Here is a 12,932-nt window from a genome sequence, read left to right on the forward strand (position 1 = left end):
TTTTGGACGACTCTTTCTCTCAGGGTCCTACCCAGGAAGATTTTGTGTTCACTGTATATGACAAGTAATATCTAATCAGTTCACATTTTAGGTAGGCGCCCCTCAAGAACCCCTGGGTGTCCTTGGACCATTACTGCCCGAGCAGTAGAAAGAGCTTTGAACAAATCCAGACTCTCTGAACCCGGAGTAGACGTTACTGTCCAAAAACACCGCACCGATCTTTCATCACCAAATCAAATGAAAAACCGCAGCGTCTGTCATGAACATCTTTTCACAGTCAGGTGGTATTTCCACTAGAGTTGTACTTGTCACGGATCATTTATTATCTGCACATATTAGCACGCATTTACACAATGACAATCGTCGATTAGACGTGGAAGATACAGGAACAACCGTTTTTCTTTTTCTCTCTAAAAACAAACATGTGCCCGTTGTGAGCGAGGTCCCCGTGTGGCCGCGTGTGTGGATGCGTGTGGCTCAGTGTGCGGAGGCCCTCAGAAGCGCACGCGCACTCTCCACGAGTAGTTCGTGAGGACTTTGTCTTTTTTCTTCACAACGCAGGTGTATGTGCCTTCGTTGATGGCGTTGGCCACGATGGTAATGTGGTCGTCTTTCAAGGAGATGTAGTTGGGGTGAGAGAACTCCAGCAGCTCCCCGTCCTTGTACCAGCTGAAACGGGAGTCGTACGTTAGATGCCGCTCAGTGAAACCCACTGCGGTCAGCGGGACTGTGAGAGGGAGAGATACTCACTATACTTTGCCTTTCTTCGATGCTATTTTCTTCCCGCAGCGAAAAGTGAGCTTCTTGCCCTCGACGACCAGCTTGTGTTTGGTCCTCGGGGGTGTCATGGTGGGAGCCACGGTGGGGAAAGGAAATTCTGAAGAGGATTGGAAGGGAAACACGTAAAGCTGATGCTCCAATATGAGACAAACAAAGATCAGACCCTTTGTGGTCTTAAAATGATCCTGACTGCAACAATCGTCTGAGAGCAACGAAAACAAAGAAAAGAAGATGATCCTACACCTGTGTCTTTAATAGTCTGGAGGCGTTCCAACTGTCCCTCGCTGAAACTCTGATTATCATGAACCTTTTGGATACAGACCCTCATCGCGTCACTTAATGGGCTTTTCACAACCCCCTGAGCTGCCGGCGCCGCGGCTGTCCTACCACCAGTATAATCTCTCCCATCTGGTTTATGACAAACACAAACACAACAGGCCTGCCTTGTGATCAACTCAAAGTCTGCTTATAGTCTCGTTAATGCCGCAAAAATCCAAATTGACCTTGTGTGTCTCTAACCCTCAAGCCACAGTCTGAAATTCCAACGGTTTGGAGTCGCTCAGGAATTTTCCACAGCCCTACAACGTCTCCCAATCAACAATGAGGAACAGATTACAGCGAGCCAGGAATCGTATCCTCTTTTCCTCTCTCCACGCTGACCCTAGTTGCTGACAAAACTCCTCAAAAGCCACAACAATCTATGGGCTGCGATGGGTAAGAGGAGCCGTTTCCTGTTGTGCAACAGGAAGCCTGATCACCGGCGCGCTCCGCCGTAAACCTGAAGTGGCTTAGGCTGTCAGACTGCTGGTGTGTTGTCAATACTTGGTGTGGAGACATCGATCAACCTGCACCTGCTCTGCTCTGTCAGTGTTCTGGGCTAAAACGCACATTTCCTCCCTGTGGACGCCGGTATTCTCCAGAACTACAGACAAACTCCTCCAGTGGCAAGTATAATCTCCCTTCAAACCTGATTCTTCAAAACCCTCATCGCTGCCCTGCATGGCTGGACCTGTGTGCTCCCGTTGCTCCATTGGCAAACGGTTCACAGCAGCTCCTTGCGCTGCTCAATTTAGAGAAAACTCTTCTCCCCACCCCCCCACCCCCCTGCATCTTACCATAACAGAAATCACAGCTGGAGGGGCAGTGCTTCTGCATCAGCTTCCGCTTGCTGTTGCAATAGCCTTTCCGAGCCCAGGCCGGACAGATAAATAAGCGGTCCAAACATCCTGCAGGAGAGGGGCAGACGGAGCAAGTAGGAAGAGGATCAGACAAGTTGGCAGCAAAAGTATTCGGATCTCCGATCTACTTTTGGTTCCAATGAAAATGACTCATCCTAATACACGCTAATGATGCTCATGAGTAGTTTATACAACATTCATTAGAGTTAGTCGTCAAAGACAAACTGTGGTCTACGTTCTGGTCGATTGTGGCCAACATTTTGGATTGGATTTTTAGAGGTCTTGTACAGCTGCTTCTTTTCAAGACGTAATTCTCACACTGGGATCAGACCACACAATATCTTTAACCTTTTGGAGATGTGTCAGATGAAGCCATCACTTCAATTCTAGCCCTGACGAGGCTGAGAGACAATCGTAGCTTGCCGTCTTTCATGACTTTCATGGCGTTCAGGTGATCAGGAAGGTGGTGCCAAGCACCGACTTCACTGTTCCACCTGAAAGCATCAACAGCATCATTCCTCTTTTGCTTTGGCATGTTTCAGCCGACATCAGGGGACCTGTTGTGAAAGTTGCTGTGAGGCGTCTCGGTTGTCTTCCCCTATGACACACAGCCCTTTTCGTCGGGCGATCAGGCCTATTATGTAGTCTGATCCCAGCATTAGAACTGGATTTGCTTCTTTAGGTCTTGAGGACATTTTCCATTCCTTTAAGAGTCCTTTTGCCTTTGACTTACTACTTCTAGACATCCTGTGTCCTGGATGACTGACAACGTCGTCAGATGCATTCACAATTGTCAAAGTCAAGAGAAGAGCGTTCCCATTTGTGTTCTGGTGGAAAAGTAAGAAGGATCGTCAACATACCGTAGAGACGGTGCAAGCCCCACACTTCATCCTGTGTGATTAGCTTGCGCCCTGTCAGAGTTGCATTCAGGTGCATTATAGCCTTCGGGTTCAAGGAATGCATGAGTCCCAGGACATGGCCAATTTCATGAGTTGCCACATGGACGAGATCCGTCAGCCAAACCCCTGCAACACAGATACCGTTTGATTGTTTTCTCTTTCAGTTGCCCTGCGCGCCACCAGCTGACCAGCATCCATCTCCTTATGGTTTCAATATTTGCAGTTTCAACAAACATGCTTAAAGACACATGCCTTTCTTCCAGCTAAAGCGCATGTTTCCCAGAATCCAGTATTCGTGGTCGTCGAAGTGGATCTCGCCAGTTGGCGGGAAAAACGCATGAGCCAATTCTCCTGTGATGCCGTCGAAACAATGGTGCAAGTAGGACTGCAGACAGTCGGTGTGGTTGATGGGGTAGAAGCCTGCCAAGACAGAGCGAGAGAGAGACATACCTCAGAGCCGAGGAGGGAAACCCTCACTTCATTATTTCTGCTCTGTGTAGACAACAGCAGGGGGATGATAAATTACAAAAGTGAAAGCTTTTTCTTCAGCCTTCACCTCGCAGGATGACAACCATTCCTCTCACTGTCCCTGACAAGTTATGCAGGACCCTGGACTTTGCACCCAAAGGGACAGATAAAGCATAATTTGGGCTGCTCTGCCATAGGCTGACATGTGTGGAGGTTAAGCGGTTCTTTTTTTACTCAGAATTATGAATCATGCCGAATATAAGCTCGGTAATATAGTCGTGGCCAGTTTGATTTAATAGGTTTGGAGGCGAAGCCATCTCTGCGTTGACAGTGCGGAGAGAAAAACAGTACAGAGAGAGCAGAAGTCTGGAGCTCGGGGCCAAGGAACATCTGTTGGGGATTGAAGCAGCCACATGCAGAGTACCCACCGATCTTCATGTCTGCTTCTTGGTCAGCTGGCACCTCTCTGAAGCTGAACGGCGAGACGTCGCTCCACATGCCAAAAGCCTTGGCGATGCCTCGGCGCGTGTCGCTGGCATTTATCAAGTTTGTGGGGAAGGAGAGCAACCTGCTCAGAAACAACAGTGATATGTGGTTATTACTGGTCTCTACACACATTCTTCTGCAGCAAGGGGGATCTGCCAAAACACAATGGCTGCTGTTCAGACTGAATTCCCACAAGCACTGCAAGTACAGCTCCATTACTTGATATTCTCTTATATCTCGGCTAGGCTTAGACTGACATGGATACTTTTAATTTGAATATACGTCAACATGTCAATATGAAAGAGATGAAGTCGCTGTTTTTCTCAAGCAGTTACATTAATGTTGTCACCTGTCCACTAGTTTGTTCACCAAAATCTGCTGTTGTGTTGACTAGAGGAAGAATTGTGCAAAGGAATACTTGTATGTTAGCTTCAACTTGTCCCATTTGAGCTGCTCCAGGGTGAGGGTGTAGCGCTTGTTCCTGGAGAGGTGAAGCACTTGTGACTGGGCCTCTTTGCGGATCCCGATGAGCAACACGGTGGTGTAAGCTTCTTCCTTGGACAAAGAAAAACCTTTAATGAATCACCTCGCACTGAAGTGAGCTCCACCTGCGATCTTGACAGATACAGTTGCTGTTATTTCAGGGCCTTGCGTCTGAATGTTACGCGTGACATTTATCATGCGATTATTCCATCTGATGGAAACAGGAAGTGGTCAGTGCTCTCCAAGCATAAAGAATGAGCCTTTTCACAGATAAGCTGTGTCTGATGTCCCTTTGAAGATGGACAACGTCTATTCCAAATCATCACGCCTGGACTCCACAATATTTGTATAGCTTTGAAAGGTGTACTTTGCATTTTATTGCTTTCATTAATATTCGGTGACTGAAGCTGTAGTTTTCCTTGGCTGCGATATTCAATAATAGGGGTCACATCAGTTGATCAAATCTATCACTTTTCGAGGAGACAGGTTTAAGTAATAAATCCACTTTCCGACACTTGAAGTCACTCTGACCCAAGGAGCCCATTCTGTGCATGAGAGCAGGAAGGCTTCCTGTCCTCACCGATACATTTAAGAGGGATTTAAGGGGCCACGCATTGATACGGAAAAACTGCTGAAGCTACATACCACTGCTCATATACCACAAAATCTTGATTTAGTTACAATGGGCCACTACATATTTTAACCATAACTATGTGCTTTGCAGACTGACAAGCGGAAATCCGGAGTGAGATGTGAGGGGATAAAAAGAGGGCATGCGGGTTGCAATGAGAAGTGTAAAGGCCTCAATATGCTTCAAAATGACTTGTTGTTCGATTGTCCAACAGCGTCAGAAACTACCTCTTAAGAATCTTAAGACAAACGCTCACTTTACACAGCGTTTGGCCAAGTGTGTGGAGGTGTGAAAGTAGTCTGTTTCAAGCTTCTCTTCTTTTCTCTCACACAAGCTCGTGCCATTAGGGACGTACTGGGACTGAAATTCTGGGACTTTAGGACGCAGAGGCCTTTTATGTGAGCGGTCAGAGAGCGTGAGCCAAACATTTTTTGGCAGTGATTGTGATACTAATACAGTTTTTGTGGTATTAAGAGAATCTGAGGATGTTGAGGACCTTTCAAGACGCTTAAGGATGTCTCGCCAACACCTGAGTCGTCACTTCGTATAAGCACGTCACCACTGCACTGAATCAAAGCAAGACCGGCCAGACAAGCCTCGGTGAGCTGGAGTGGAATCGGACTTCCCAAACCTCCCGACACCCAGGCCGCCCCTGACTGCCGTCGCTTTCAATGAACAACCGTGTGCAACACGAACAGAAAGGATGTGCGGTTGTCAAATGTCCCCATCTGTGCGATTCATCGAGTTGCACAACGTCTCCATGACAGCTGTGAACATGATCAGATGGCACCGAATAATACCTGGATCGTTTAAAGCATACCAAGGCCTTTATGGTGTATACGATCATACCATACTGTGATTAATACACTGGGAGGAAAATCATCGCAGTGGCATTAAATGAGCAAGAAAAACATAATTCTGCTCCACAAAATCACACACATTTTGGTTACTTTTATAATTTGACTTCTTCAGACAAGCATAAATCATATATATACGTGTAGCAACAAAAATCTGTTGTTGATCACACCCGGTAGACGTATGCAACAAACGCTCCAGTGCATGTTGTCTTACTTGGGAAAAGTACTGAAGATGGAGAGCAAAAACATCCCAGACACTCCCATCACTTTGTATTCTACTCCGTGTGCTCTGGTTCCTGTTCCTGCTTTGCCCAGTCAAGACAAATGGAAGCAGTACTTCCTTCATTTCCTGACCAAAATAGTGAAACGGGGGGGGGGGGGGGGGGGGGGGGCAGGCAGTCTGGCAGACTGTCCCACACTGCTGCTGAACTTGATGGCCTCTCTTGCTCTCACGTTCAATTTGATGTCTCTGTATTGCATTATACGTACTGGTCATTGTTTTAAACAACAGTTGCTTTCCTGGCCTTCCCTAACACACCTGAGGCTCGCGTCCTGTGATTTATGAAGTGTTTAATGTAGCGAGGCCAGTGCCGTTCTTTCAGTGTCGCGTCTTGTTATTTTCACTTCAAATCTAATGTCAGACTTTGGCACAAATAGAGATGAACCATAAACCACGAGGGCCGAAAACAAACGCTCGAGACTAAACCTTGAAGCCAGCGGTGAGATCTGAGGACGGATCCCAGAGGATCCTGGGGGGAGAGTCTGGAAGAGTTTAACCTCAATCCGTGAGACCACTGTTAACACAGGGATTATGATTTGCATCCTTCAGAGAAGCAAAGGCTAATTTATGTTCATAATTCAACAAATTCAAACGTTCTGAATCTGTCACAGATTACAGGTATACACAAATTGATTGTCAACATTGACAGTGATAATGAATGGGATATCGTAATATAGAAAAATATTGTGTGTTTTCATGCATTTCTGATACATCTCTAGATTTTAAACGATAGAAATAGTGTATTGTACTTCAGTGTGAAAGAAAACACATCCAAATGCTCGTTGACTGCATTTTTGACCTAACTTTATGAACTAAGCGATCAATTTAGACTCTCATAACTATTTAACTTATGCTGCAATTCATTTTGGTAGAAGCTAAGCAGTTATGTAATCCTCAGCAGCAGTCTTCTTGATTGACACATTATGAGAGTGTGTGGCAAAGGAAATGACATAAAGCGATCCATCAGGCTCTGTATCACAGTGGGAGGCAGTCTGCAGGAACACATTTATCCAATTGACTGAACCTTCTACTGTACAGGGATCCATTCCATTGCCTAATCTAATTATGGTTTTCATCCAGTGTGTGCCTTTATAACCGAACATTAATTAAATCTGAAATGCACTGGGCTGTAACTGAGTGATATCATGTGATGATGTCCAACTAATATACGGTTTAAGACACTGTAGAAATGATTGAAATTACATGGACATTTATTATGCAGAACTTCAGCATAATAACAGTTCAAGAAAATAGTGTGAATGATGCGGCTACTTTGAAAGATCATTGATTCTGTTCTCGGACCTCATGCCCGTCGTTATCTGCTGAAGACCTGCATATTTGAATTTTATTTTACTCACTGTCAAATGTACACAATCTTTATGTACTTTTGGGGAACTGGGGTATCCATAAAGTATCACTTTATTTCATTATAATTGCTTCACACCGCTACTGTATTGTTGCAAGACAGTGAGTAGGTGTTGAATCATTTAGGCTACTTAGAAAAATGAGTTAGCCTACACTGTTTCAAATAAGTTCTGCCTCGTGTAATAACAATATACTCTATATGCCGAATTAAAAAGTGACTTTTAATAACATAAAATAAGGTCAAGTAACACCATTCTTAGTATATAGCTTCACAGAAACGTATGGCAAATGGCAAATACTAAGTTCCAGAATTTTGAATGGAGTTTAGGGTTGCGTTTTTAAAAAAATGATTAAGGACACAACTTATATCATTTGGAAATGACAAACTAGACACTATATTGGACCTCGCAGTCGCAGTCACAGTTCTTACATATCATGAAGTGGGCACAGCATACCTCTAACCTCCAGGAGGGAAACGCGGTGGTTTGTTGCATCCCTGCGACCAGAATACTGAGAAGCGCGGCAGCCAGCAGAGGAGCGAAGCCCCATTCGCCTCTTCGCAAACTTCTGGGAGTCTGACAGCACGTCATGGCTGCGATATCACACCTCCAGGGGGAAAACAAACAAACAAATAATCCCTCAGAGAAGACTACGCAGGTTTATCATCTATGCCCGCGAACATTACTCCTTGGCCATTGCACCGTCCGGCAGTGTGTTGTACGTGGGTCGCTTCTGGTGCTGTGTGCGGCAGCGCAGTTAAACCTGCGGACCGGGTAGTAAAAGCGGTGCAGACTGCATCAGTTCGGCTCTCTTCCGCGCAGTGCGTCTGCCAGAGCTCTGGTTTCATATTACTGTAGATGGGGCATTGGGTCAGCGTCGAGACGATCTAATGAAAACCAAACGCGCTCTGCCCATCAAACCACACGGTGGAGCTCCGTGGAAGCAGAATCAGATATGGCTTATTTTGAACAAGATTTTCTGAGATTTATGTAATGCTGCTGGGGTAGAAAAAAGTAGTTGAGGTTTCTCAACTTTTGATACATGATACAAATTTAGTATCATGCACAGACACTTTCAGGGCAGACAGGGGAGAAAAACGTGAGTTTGAGTTTCCCTTTTTAATCCCATGATTAAGAATACAAGATCAAATCAGGACTCTGGGGTCGAACACAACTGGTGCTTACAGTTATAGTGGTTGTGCAATTTGACTCATTGGCTTGGTTTATGTGACACGTAAGCGGAATAGATACGTCTTTGACAATATTACTTCCACCTGTGCTTTTCCCATGTGGCGAGTCAAAATTCCAGCGACCCTCAACTTCAGCATAAATAATGAAGGGGTGTCAGTTAACATGTTTTAAAGCCAATGCGTATTGCTGCAGTCTTTGTTCTAAAATCCATGTACATAGTTTCAAGGGGTGACCTGGATTTGTTTAAACTCTGTGAACACAACATTGTAACTCATGGTTAAAAAGAATATACCTCTTCTATCACAGGATTTTTCCTCCAGCAAATTCATGTGAACACAGTGCATGTATGTGCATGCAAAATGTACTTTACTTTTGGTTTTTTATTTGACTCTGTACAAATTACAGCAAATCCTTATTGTTAATAATCTGAGGAATAAGATTTATAATAAATATATGTTTAGTATTTAACTCCTCTCTATGAACTAAATATATATAATATACATTTTGTATTTGTAATTGTTTGTAGGAATAAAATGCTAGTCGGAACCATTGTACGAGAAGCTGTTTATTCGACCCCTGTGCGACGTTACACTCCTCCCGGAGGAAATGGCGGCCATCAGGTGTAGAACGGTTTACAGTTGCCAACCAGTCAAGTACCTTCGAAGTTAACATGTAACTGTCTCTCGCCGTATCGGGGTCAGTGGGCACAGAAGTATGTTTGTAAGTGGAGAGAAAGCCAGTTTGTATCGGACGGTGAAGACATAAGAGGTGAGAGCCGCTGTCAGACATGTCCTCCGAGAGACATTAGCTCTGTGGCTAGCCGGTTAGCTTTAATCCCATAATCTCAGGAGTGAGCCCGAGGTTGTTTGTCCCTCCTGGACACGGTGTCTTTATCGAAGACGCAAGCGTGTTTGGTAGTAACAAGGTCTCTCCAGTATCTGAGTGTGGGTGGTATTAAACGAAATGCCACGTGTGTTGGCAAGCCAAACAATTAGCAACTAACCTTACTGTAACGTGGCTCACTTTATTACACAACAGATAGCTAACACCAGACTCACCCCCTCTACCCAATGGGCCTGCTTTGGTCTCTTACAGATCTGCTGCAACAATATTTTACATGCAATTATTGCTCCTACTTAAAAGTAAATGTCCGACGTAAAAATGTAACGTATGGAAAACGTCTTAAATTGTCGGATTATGTAAAAGTGAATGCTTAATTAACCTTGATGAACATATACATTATACTGTGATCTGTAAGGAAGGCAACAATAAACTGCCAACATATGAAAAAGGAGTTAGGTGTGGCACAATATCGTTATTGCAACTTGAGTGTGGGAAATTTAGACTTAATGCAGCCCTGTTATCATTTAACACACTCATCAATGCATTTGTTTACTTCAGAGGGATGCATTAAAATACAAAATATAGTGTGTATATATATTTATATTAGTCCATAGTGCCTTGACTTAAATATCAGGAAATCTTTTCAATCTCACCAATTGATCATGCCAACCAACAATAATAATTGACGTTTGTGCTCACACAGTGCTGCTACACATTTCTTTAGACCTCAGAGTTCTGAAATGTTACTCAGCCCTTCATTATAGAACCGGTACAATACCTATCTAGACTTGTAACTTTGTCTGTTTCACTGCTACAGGAACCCCAGACTCTTGACATTTGGAAACATTGGTGGTACAGTCCGTCCCCCTTTTGCAGAAGAATGGCCAAAGAGCAGAAACAAAGCAGGGTGGAAACTTTTGTACTGGCTGGATCAAATGGTCACAATGGCCAAGATTGGCAGACTGGCCTGAGTAACGTGGCCCATCATCCTCCAGGCACGAACCACATGTCGAGGATGGCCCGTGTCGCTTCGGACGTGAGGCTCAAGTGTGCGGCCTACGTGCTCGCACTGAGGCCGTGGAGCTTCAGCGCCTCGCTCACGCCGGTGGCCCTCGGCAGCGCCTTGGCGTACAAACTGGGGGGCTCTGTGGACTTGGTCATCCTGATGGTGTGCGCGGTGACCGTCCTGATGGTCCACGGGGCGGGAAACCTCGTGAACACCTACTATGACTTCTCCAAAGGGATTGACCACAAGAAGAGCGACGACAGGACTCTAGTGGATGAAATCTTGGCTCCGCAGGACATCGTAATGTTCGGAGCGCTGTTGTATTCTTTGGGGTGCTTGTGTGCCACTCTGCTCTACTTCCTGTCTCCCCTTAGACTGGAGCACCTAGCCCTCATTTACTTCGGGGGACTGTCCAGCTCGTTTTTATACACTGGAGGTGAGTGAAATATTAACTTAAATCTCTCTCTCTCACTCACACACACACACACACACACACACACACACACACACACACACACACACACACACACACACACTTTCTTTATGTTGAGGCAACATTTGACGTTAGTGGCTACAGCTGGCAGCAAAAGGTTTGTTTGTAAAATAGGAACTTGCGTACGAAGCCAGGAAAGTGGTCTCTCTGTCATGTGTTGTTACAAAAGGGCAGAAAAACAAACTTACTTATTTATAGTTTGGATTTAGTAATGGTAAAACCTATGTTTCTTTACACCTGAGTGAAATAATTGACAAAGCAGAAGTACCGAGTATTTCCTCTTTTTATTGAGAAATTGGTGCAAAAGGAACGTATGCAGTTGACAGACTGCATTTACCAAGCAGAAGGAAATGTATATTTAATTCATTATGGGATGTAAAGGATTTCTTTTAAAAAGGACTAAGGACTACAGGTAAGGGTACCACAGTCTCTGCAGCATTGATTTTGATCATTTTTTAAACTAAGTTGCTTGCATACTATTAATTACACACACTCAGCACCTTAAAGAGTGTATTCATAAAAGTCTAGATAACTTTCACTGATATTTGTATCGTGAGTTAGCCTGTGGGGCTCAGTATAACACGTTTTAATTCGTACCAGGCACTACACTTAATTTGCACATATGTAACCAGAGAGTGAAGAAAACAGACGCTGACGCTCTGTACTTTACTTTGTCGAACAATCACTAATCTAAAGGTTAAACGTGGCTGTGAACTGTGTGTGTCTCCCCCCCCCCCCCCCCCCCCCCCCAGGCATCGGCCTCAAGTACGTGGCCCTGGGAGACGTGGTGATCCTCATCACCTTTGGCCCGCTGGCGGTCATGTTTTCCCACGCGGTGCAGGTCGGCTATCTGTCGGTGCTGCCGCTGGTGTACGCCGTGCCGCTGGCCCTCAACACTGAGGCCATCCTCCACAGCAACAACACCAGAGACATGGACTCTGACAAGCAGGCGGGCATCGTCACCCTGGCCATCCTGATAGGCCCCACGCTGTCCTACGTCCTCTACAACCTGCTGCTTTTCGTCCCCTACGTGCTCTTCTGCATCCTCGCCACCCAATACACCATCAGCATGGCGCTGCCTCTGCTCACGCTGCCCATGGCCTTCCCTTTGGAGAAGCTGTTCCGCAGCCGATGCTACGCCAAGATCCCCCAGAAGACGGCCAAGCTCAACCTCCTCATGGGACTTTTCTACGTGTTTGGGATCATTCTGGCCCCCCCTGGAAGCTTGCCGTCACTGTGATTAATAGGATTTGAGAATTCCGCATTTTCTTATTTTAATGCAGAATAGTTTATGTACCTCTTTGTATTTGTACAAAGCTCTTTGAGGGCTTTCGCTGGCTTTAATTTATTGTCATATTTATGTTAAACAGAGATTTAGTTTAGGTCCACCTCTGTGACACGAACAGCATAATCTGGGGTATTTTTTCAGTATTAAGCCTGCTGTAATGTTTTGATATGTTGGTGTAATTTTGTAGAGATAGGCAACACTTTCATTGGATAATAAACCTACAGTTGCCATATTTGTTGTTCCCCAAGACACAACATTGATAAATGAAAACATTAATAAACCCCTAATCTGATATTCTCAACGTTGTACTCTCTCTGCACGGTACATGCTCTTAAATAGTTTTGTTTTTTTCCCATTGGAGAGCCAAATAGTATTTCTTTTGATTGTAATAAAACTCACTGACGCTGATGTCCCATGTGTTCATTTTGGATCAAAGTTTCCTTTGAGTGTAGTTTGATAAGTATTGGTTTAATGACAAATTAATGAATAGTAGTCTAATATTCTTTTTGTTTACACGGTAAGAAGATGGAAGTAAAAACATTTCAAAATATGGAAAAACATAATTGACTGAGGTTTCATATGCGATGCAACAGCGTACATAAAGAGATAAGCAGCACCGTGTCTCCATTCAGAATGTGGCAATTAAATACAAAGTTTGACTATTTGTCAGCAGCAGGTTATGTAA

At 44.6% G+C, this 12,932-nt stretch overlaps 2 protein-coding genes across 4 annotated transcripts; one reads left to right on the plus strand and one right to left on the minus strand.

The window, feature by feature from the left end:
• Positions 1 to 317: 317 nt before the first annotated feature.
• Positions 318 to 8,177, minus strand: mmp23ba (matrix metallopeptidase 23ba). 2 transcript variants are annotated; one of them, XM_079273301.1, is made up of 8 exons: positions 7,883 to 8,177; positions 4,230 to 4,362; positions 3,754 to 3,893; positions 3,110 to 3,277; positions 2,819 to 2,983; positions 1,896 to 2,006; positions 751 to 877; positions 318 to 669 (listed from the first exon to the last, which is right to left on the minus strand). In XM_079273301.1, exons 1-8 carry the CDS (start codon positions 7,974 to 7,976, stop codon positions 495 to 497), a joined length of 1,113 nt encoding a protein of 370 aa, XP_079129427.1. In that variant the 5' UTR covers positions 7,977 to 8,177; the 3' UTR covers positions 318 to 494. The 2 variants fall into 2 exon arrangements, with proteins under 2 accessions (XP_079129427.1, XP_079129426.1); XM_079273300.1 differs by having other exon boundaries at positions 4,230 to 4,366.
• Positions 8,178 to 8,426: 249 nt separating this feature from the next.
• ubiad1 (UbiA prenyltransferase domain containing 1) lies at positions 8,427 to 12,649 on the plus strand. Of its 2 annotated transcripts, none has more exons than XM_079274344.1 (3): positions 8,427 to 8,525; positions 10,278 to 10,902; positions 11,712 to 12,649. In XM_079274344.1, exons 2-3 carry the CDS (start codon positions 10,341 to 10,343, stop codon positions 12,197 to 12,199), a joined length of 1,050 nt encoding a protein of 349 aa, XP_079130470.1. In that variant the 5' UTR covers positions 8,427 to 8,525; positions 10,278 to 10,340; the 3' UTR covers positions 12,200 to 12,649. The 2 variants fall into 2 exon arrangements, with proteins under 2 accessions (XP_079130470.1, XP_079130469.1); XM_079274343.1 differs by lacking the exon at positions 8,427 to 8,525 and adding an exon at positions 9,226 to 9,385.
• Positions 12,650 to 12,932: the final 283 nt, after the last annotated feature.

The sequence above is a fragment of the Melanostigma gelatinosum genome (assembly GCF_949748355.1).
Source record: "Melanostigma gelatinosum genome assembly, chromosome: 8".
NCBI lineage: Eukaryota > Metazoa > Chordata > Actinopteri > Perciformes > Zoarcidae > Melanostigma > Melanostigma gelatinosum.